General features: G+C 46.5%; 1 protein-coding gene across 1 annotated transcript; it reads left to right on the top strand.

The window, feature by feature from the left end:
* The first annotated feature begins 1,941 nt into the window (after nt 1-1,941).
* Nucleotides 1,942-3,141, top strand: LOC100666681 (putative MAGE domain-containing protein MAGEA13P). The gene has a single exon (XM_023539104.2). It carries the CDS (start codon nt 2,188-2,190, stop codon nt 3,139-3,141), a length of 954 nt encoding a protein of 317 aa, XP_023394872.1. The 5' UTR covers nt 1,942-2,187.
* The last annotated feature ends 5,030 nt before the right edge of the window (nt 3,142-8,171 follow it).

The following is an 8,171-nucleotide window of genomic DNA, read 5'->3' as shown; positions in this document are numbered from 1 at the left end:
CCCCTGCTGCCAGTCCTGGGCAGGGCTGCACCTGACACTCTGTACTTACTCCACACTTCCTTGTGGGTTGTCTTAGGGAGATGAGGGCCTAGGCCCCAGGGAGAGATTCTCAGGTCAGCAAAGGGAGGTGGGCCAAGCCCAGTCAGGAGTTGTTATGAGTACATTAAAGAGGACTAAGGGTAACCACCACACCAGGAAGAGGGGATCCCTCAGAAGCCTGCCCTGCTATTTGCCCTGGGAGACCCTGGGCAGGGGTAACTGGATGTGGCGCCTCTTCACTTTTGTCTCTGTGGTCTCAGGGAGGTGAAGGCCTTGCTGTGACAGGGAGAGGTGTCAGGTCAGCAGAGTGGGGGCTGAGGCCCTGCCAGATGTAAAGATGAATACTCTGAGGGAGGACTGAGGGTAGCCCCCACCTCAGAACAGATGGGGCCTAGTCCTTGCTGTCAGTCCTAGAAGACACTGGACAGGTATGGCTGTGTGTGACATGTCCTAACTTCTGCTGTCAAAGTGGGGGGTGGATTCTAACTTCTGCCATGGGGGTGGCGTGGGGGTGGTTTAGTTTCAGGGAGGACATGTCTTGGTCTACTGGGGCTAAGTCAGGTTTGCAGGGTGTAGTCCCAGCCAGAAGTGAAGATGAATACCTGAGAGGATTGAGGGGGCCTCCCACCCTAGAGCACAAAGGAAAACCCACCTTGACGCTGATGTCTTTGTAGACCCTGTGAAGGCCTGTCATGCTGAGGCACCCCCCACCCCCACCCCATTTCTGGCTCAAAGGTGTCAGGGAGGTGGAGAACCTTGGTTTTTAGCAGGACAGCTTCAGGGCAGGAGAAGGGTGGGTTCAGGCCTTTCCAAGCATGGATGTGAAGACCCTGAGGAAAGATGAAAAGGACCTCCCACTCTAGTAGCAGAGATCCTCTTAGAAAGCCACACTTAATATTAGCCCTTGGAGGGCCTGCGCTTGTTGATTGAATGTGGTGTCCCATGATGTCTCAGGAAGATGAGGTCTTTGGTTTGAGGAGGCCAGACTCAGGTCAGCAGAAGGAGGAGTCCCAAATTCTTCAGTTATCGACGTGAGAATGTGTGTCCATTCCAGGACATACGGGACAACAGCCCTGCCCTACTTCTGCTGTCACTGTGGGAGGACTGGGGACAGAGTCCTTGGATGTGCCCCCTTACTCCCTCTTCATTGGTTTCAGGAGTGTGAGCTCTCGTTCTGAGAGTTTTACGTCAGATCAGCAGAGAGTGGGGCTCAGGACCTCCCTGCGGAAAGCTGAGGATCCTGAGTGAGCACTGAGGGGACCTTGTACCCCTAAACTCTGGGGACCTCACAGAGTCTGATCCTGTCCCTCCTGTCAGGGCTGGGAGGCTCAGGACTGTGTTTGTAACGATGGGCTCCTTCATTCTCACAGGGGCTCAAGGAGCCAGAAGATGAGGACCTTAGTCTGGGGCATGTGTCCTCAGGTCAGCAGAGTGGAGGAGGCCCAGGCACTGCCAGGAGTCAATGTGGACCGTGAATATCTACCAAGGGCCCTGCTGTCTTAGTTACCTAGTGCTGCCGTAACACAAATATCACAGATGGGTAGCTTTAAAGGACAAATTTACTTTCTCGCAGTTCTGCAGGCTAAAAGTCCAAATCAGAGTCTTGGTTGTGTTGAGTCCTTCCTTGTCGATATATCTCCCCCAAGGCCCACCCCCCCAACATGCCCCTATGTCTGGTCTGCTGTTTTTATAACTCAGAAGTGATTAGGTTTAGGACACACTCTACATTGCTATGACACCGTAAACGTAGCAAAGAAAACCATATTTCCAAACATGCATTACATCCATAGGAATAGGGGTTAAGATTCCAACACACATTTTGGGGGGACACAATTCAGTCTATAACACACACCCCAGAACAGAGGGGACCCCAAAGTGCCTGACCCTGTCTGCCATACTGTTAGTCCTGGGAGCCATTTCACTTTTCTTCTCCAGGTTCTTAGGGAATAGATCAGCCAGGACAGGAAACCTGTGAGGCCCTAGAATGCCACCTAAACAGAAGAGCAGTAAGTCAGCTTTTGTCAGAGCTGCCAAGGTTGAATTTCTCATCTGAGGCCACTCATACTCTCCCTCTCTCCGCCAGGCCAGTGTGCCCTCATTGCCCATTCTCCTACCACACCCCTGCCTGCCGCCCTTGGCAGAGTCATCATGCCTCACGGTCGCAGGAGTCAGAGCGGCAAGGCTGAGCAACGCCTTCGGACCCGAAGTAAGAGACGCGGCCTGATGTGTCCAAGGCTTCCGGTGATTCTAGAAGAGGAGGAACTCTTCGCAGAGGAGGTGCCTGCTGTTGAGACACTGATTATGCCCCAGAGTCCTCAGAGAGCCTGCTCCTTCTCAGCTGCCATTGCAGCTGCTCCACCAAGCAAACCATATGAGGGTCCCAGCAGCCAAGAAGTTCCAGGCACCTTACGTGTCTTACCAGGCATTGAGGCCTTGAGCTGCGATGCGCTAGACAAGAAGGTGGCTGATTTGGTGCAGTTCTTGAGCATCAAGTATGTAACGAAGGAGCCCATCACAGAGACAGAAATGCTGAAGGTGGTCATCAGAGAGAACAACGATCACTTCCCTGTGATCTTCAAGAAAGCCTGTGAGTGCATGGAAGTGGTCTTTGGCATCAGTGTGGAGAAAATGGACCCCATGGGCCACTCTTACATTCTCGTCAAAACGCTAGACCTCACCTACGATGGGATGCTGAGTAATGACCAGGGCATGCCCAAGACTGGCGTCCTGATACTTATCCTGGGCGTGATCTTCATGGAGGGCAACCATGCCTCTGAGGAGAAGATCTGGGAAGTGCTGAATATGATTGGGGTATATTCTGGAAGCAAGGATTTCATCTATGGGGAACCCGGGAAGCTCATCACCAGAGATTTGGTTCAGGAAAGGTACCTGGAGTACCGGCAGGTGCCTAATAGTGATCCTGCCTGCTATGAATTCCTGTGGGGCCCAAGAGCCTATGCAGAAACCAGCAAGATGAAAGTCCTGAATTTTTTTGCCAAGGTCACTGGGACTTACCCTAGTTCCTTCCCATCCTTGTATCAGGAGGCTTTGAGAGATGAGAAAGAGAGAGCCCAGGGAAGAATTGCCACTGTGGCAAGTTAAAGTTCCAGGGCCACGTCCAGCACCACCCGCAGTGAAGTCTGAAGCAGATTCTTCACTCTGTTTGAAGAGAGCAGCCAATGGCCTATGTGGTAGAGGGCCAGGGTGGGGCTGGGGAAACGCGGTATATCTCATCTTTGTGTTTCTGTTCTATATGGGCAACTTAGAGATTTCTCTCTCTCTCTTTTTTCTTTTTAGTATTTTTAAATGTTGTTAATTTTTAATAGAAAGTAAATTAAATTCAGAACTTAAGTGTATGAATTGGTCACTCATGTATTGCTGTTTATCAGGCTTAAGAATAAGAGTTTTCCTCTTTTGTAAAACAACTTGGGAAACCTTCCATCTTATTTTGTGATATGGAACAAGGTAACATGACATTGGAATAGGAATTTCCTTGGAAATGTGAAAGAACCCAGTAGTAAAGTAGAGGGCGTTCAAGAAATAGAGGAGTAAAACATAAAATGGTTAAGTCTTGGATTCTTGTATCTGTTTTAGTCTGTTCTGTAAAGTTAAAAGATATATGCCTGGATTTGCTTGGTTTATTCATGACTGTGGGAGAAATTAAATCTTGAATGAAACAATCTGCTCACTGGCTCATTTATTCCCCAAACATTATTTAAGCCTTTGCTCTTTGAAGGGTTGGTATGGGGACATTAGGATAAGCAAGATGCACCCCTACTCATAGAATCCTAGCACCTAGGAGCAGCAGTTATATTAGGAAGATGGTGAGATATCATCTAAGATCTAAACAATTAAAAAGAAGTGAGGAAGTGGGGCTCCAGATGGGAGCAGTCAAGTGTAAATGCCCTGAGCTAGACAGTTTGGGACTCTGGGAAACTGCAGTTCCTTCTGTGGGAGTTAATTTTAAGGTAAGGAGGGTGGTGGCAGGGCCAGACTCTCTGATGGAGTATCTTACAGGTGAGAGAAAAGCCTGGAACGGAAAACTGGTCTTTTGGATCATGGATAAACCACAAAGAAGTCTCCACCTGGGGCAGGTACAGAAGGCAGCACACTCTTGTCCCAGTGTAGCTGAACACAGTGCACCAGCTAGGTGTTTTATACACATCATCTGCGAGATTTCCTGAGTAATAAGAGTGATACTCCCTTGAAGCAGTACCCAGAAGCCACTAGGCTAGCACTCCTTTCCATAGCCTGGGAAGGCCAGAGCTCACTACATTAAAATGTCACTGTGATTAGGTTATCTTGAGTGTAATTTGGCCAACTCTAGGCAAGGAGTGGGTTTTTGGTGGGGGTAAAATGCATGAAAATGCTGTTTTGGGATGGAAAAGCAGGTGGGAGGGAGAGAAGGAGTTGGTCTTCAGCTTAAATTCTAGGAACTTTGAGCTGCATCAGCCGGGGAAGATGCCCCCACACTCAAATAACCTATACCAAAAAACCAAACCCACTGTCATTGAGTCAATTCCAACTCCTACCACCCCATACAGTTTCCAAGGCTGTGAATCTTCACAGAAGCAGACTGTCACATCTTCTGCGGAGCTGCTGGTGACTTCAAACCACCGACCTTTGCTTAGCAGTCAAGTGCATTAACCACTGGGCCACCAGAGCTCCTTCAGTTTTGCTGATTTGGAGTGCCGTGTTCTAGAGTGCTGCATATTCTGTGAGATGTCCTGGGTAACGACAACAAAAGGTTCCAGAGGAGAGGGTGGTAGGGCCTGAGGTCAAAATAATACTCGAAACAATTGCTGTTCATTAAAGGTCCAGTACGTGTAAGGCAATATGACATTCCACCAGTCCTACAAGAGAGAATTTGCCAAACCCACTTCACATAATCCATTGCTGTTGAGTCGATTCTGACTCATAGCAGCAGAGTAGAGCTGCCCCATAGGGCTTTCTGGGAGCGGCTGGTGGATTTGAACGGAGACCTTTTGCTTAGCAGCTGAGCTCTTAACCACTGTGCCACCAGGGCTCTCTAAGGCTCATGTTGTTAGGTGCCATTAAGTCGGTTCCGACTCATAGTGACCCTACGTGCAACAGAATGAAGCCCCCCCAGTATAGCAAACTGACAGACTCAGGGGCTTTGTAATTACCCTAGTGTCAGGCCGCATTCTCTACAGGAGCGAAACCAGTGACACGTATATATATAGAGAGAGAGAGAGAGGTTTATCTCAAGGAAACGGTTCACACAGTCCCAAATCCATGGGTCTGGCATCATACTTTAGGCTTCTCCTGACTCACATGATTGCAGGGCTCATGAACCCAAAATCGGCAGGTTGAGTGGAGGAAGGCTGCTGGCTCACAGGGTTGCAGGAGCTGATGAATCCCAAGATCTGCAGGTCAGGTGGCAGGCTGCTAGCTCATGTTCCGAGAATGGGAGATCAGAGGATGAGGAGTCAGATGCAGCATCCAGAGAGAGCTTTGCCAAAACATCCATTTATGTTTGATGCAGACCACACCCCCAAGGAAATTGATTGGCTTTTCAGCTGATTGGCTTTCAACTGATTGGCCTTTCAACTCATTGCTCACATTGGATCACAAAATGGAGGATGATTACATAATATCTGCCAAACTAAAGCCGAGTTGACACATAACCTTAACCATCACAGCTAGTAAAGGACAGGACTGGGACTAGATTCCTGTTCTAGATGCACCTAGAGCTTACACTATATAACACTCCTCCTAGCCTGAGGCAAATCGGACTCAATTCATTTCTCATTACTCCATAATGTCTCTCAGGGAACAAAAAGAAAGACCCTGCAGCCAAAGTATAGACTTAAAGAAGGTAGGTGACAATGAGAATAGACACAATTTGGAGATTGTGGGATTTTTTTTTTAACATCTTTAGTTCGAGTCGATTCTGACTCACACCAACCGTATGTACAACAGAACAGTGCCCAGTCCTGTGCCATCCTCACAATTGTTGCTATGCTTGAGTCCATTGTTGCAGCCACTGTGTCAATCCACCTCGTTGAGGGTCTTCCTTTCTTTTACTGACCCTTTATTTTACCAAACCTGATCTCCTTCTCCAGGGACTGATCCCTCCTGATAACACGTCCAAAGTATGTGAGACATAGTCTTGCCATCCTTGCTTCTAAGGAGCATTCTGGTTGTACTTCTTCCAAGACAGATTTGTTCATCTTTTTGGCAGTTAACGGTATATTCATATTCTTCATCAGCACCATAATTCAAAGGCGTCAATTCTTCAGTCTTGCTTATTCATTGTCCAGCTTTCACATGCATATGAGACGATTGAAAACACCATGGTTTGGGTCAGGTGCAACTTAGTCTTCAAAGTGACATCTTTTTTTTTTTTTAAACACTTTAAAGAGGCCTTTTGCAGCGGATTTGCCCAATGCAATGCGTCTTTTGATTTCTTGACAGCTCCTTCCATGAGTGTTTATTGTGGGTCCAAGTAAAATGAAATCCTTGACAGCTTGTATCTTTTCTCCACTTATTTTGATGTTGTTTATTGGTCCAGTTGTGAGAATTTTTGTTTTGTTTATGTTAAGGTGTAATCCATACTGAAGGCTGTGGTCTTTGATCTTCATCAGTAAGTGCTTCGAGTCCTCTTCACTTTCAGCAAGCAAGGTTGTGTCATCTGCGTGTTGCAGGTTGTTAATGAGTCTTCCTCCAATCCTGATGCCACATTCTTCTTCATATAGTCCAGGTTCTCAAATTATTTGCTCAGCATACAAATTCAGTAAGTGCGGTAAAAGGATACAACCCTGACCTGCACCTTTCTTGTTTTTAAACCAGGCAGTATCCCCTTGTTCTGTTTGAATGACTGCCTCTTGGTCAATGTACATGTTCCTCCTGAGCAAAATTAAGTGTTCTGGAATTCCCATTCTTTGCCATGTTCTTCATAATTTGTTATGATCCACAGAGTCGAATGCCTTTGCATAGTCAGTAAAACACAGGTAAATATCTTTCTGGTATTCTCTGCTTTCAGCCAGGATCCACCTGACATCAGCAATGATACAGTCATAAGTCTCAATCCACGTCCTCTTCTGAATCTAGCTAGAATTTCTGGCAATTCCCTGTTGATGTATTGCTGCAGCCACTATTGAATGATCTTCAGCAAAATTTTAGTTGCCTGTGATACTAATGATATTCTTCAATAATTTCTGCATTCAGTTGGATCACCTTTCTTTGGAATAAGCATGAATATGGATCTCTTCCAGTCGGTTGGCCAGGTAGCTGTCTTCCAAATTTCTTGGCATAGATGAGTGAGCACTTCCAGCACTGCATTCGTTTGTTGAAACATCTCAGTTGTGTTCTGTCAATTCCCAGAGCCTTGTTTTTCCGCCAACACCTTCAGTGCAGCTTGGACTTCTTCCTTCAGTACCATTGGTTCTTGATCATATGCTATCTCCTGAAATGGTTGAACATTGACCAATTCTTTTTGGTACAGTGACTCTGTACATTCCTTCCATCTTCTTTTGATGCTTCCTCCGTCGTTTAATTTTTTCCTGGTAGAATCCTTCAATATTGTAATTTGAGGCTTGAAATTTTTCTTCAGTTCCTTCAGTTTGAGAAATGCTGAGCGTGTTGTTCTCTTTTCGTTTCCTAACTCCAGGTCTTTGCACATGTCATTATAATACTTTACTTTGTCTTCTCAGGCCGCCCTTTGAAATCTTCTGTTCAGCTCTTTGGCTTCATCATTTCTTCCTTTCACTTTAGCTACCCTACGTTCAAGAGCAAGTTTCAGAGTCTCTTCTGACATCCGTTTTCGCCTTTCCTTTCTTCCTGTCTTTTTAATGACCTCTTGCCTTCTTCATGTATGATGTCCTTGATATCATTCTACAACGCATCTGGTCTTTGGTCATTATTGTTCAATGCGTCAAATCTATTCTTCAGATGGTTTCTAAATTCAGGTGGGATATACTCAAGGTCATACTTTGGCTCTCATGGACTTATTCTAATTTTCTTCAGCTTCCATTTGTACTTGGCCATCGAGTCATTTCCAACTCAAAGGAAACATATAGGACAGAGTAGAACTGCCCCATGGGGTTTCCAAGTCTGTAATCTTTACAGAAGCAGACTGCCACATCTTTGCCCCACCCACAGAGAGGCTG

The sequence above is a fragment of the Loxodonta africana genome, chromosome X (assembly GCF_030014295.1).
Source record: "Loxodonta africana isolate mLoxAfr1 chromosome X, mLoxAfr1.hap2, whole genome shotgun sequence".
NCBI classification, from domain to species: Eukaryota; Metazoa; Chordata; class Mammalia; order Proboscidea; family Elephantidae; genus Loxodonta; species Loxodonta africana.
Note: the sequence above shows the minus strand (reverse complement) of the source record. Positions and strands in the feature narration are given on the sequence as shown.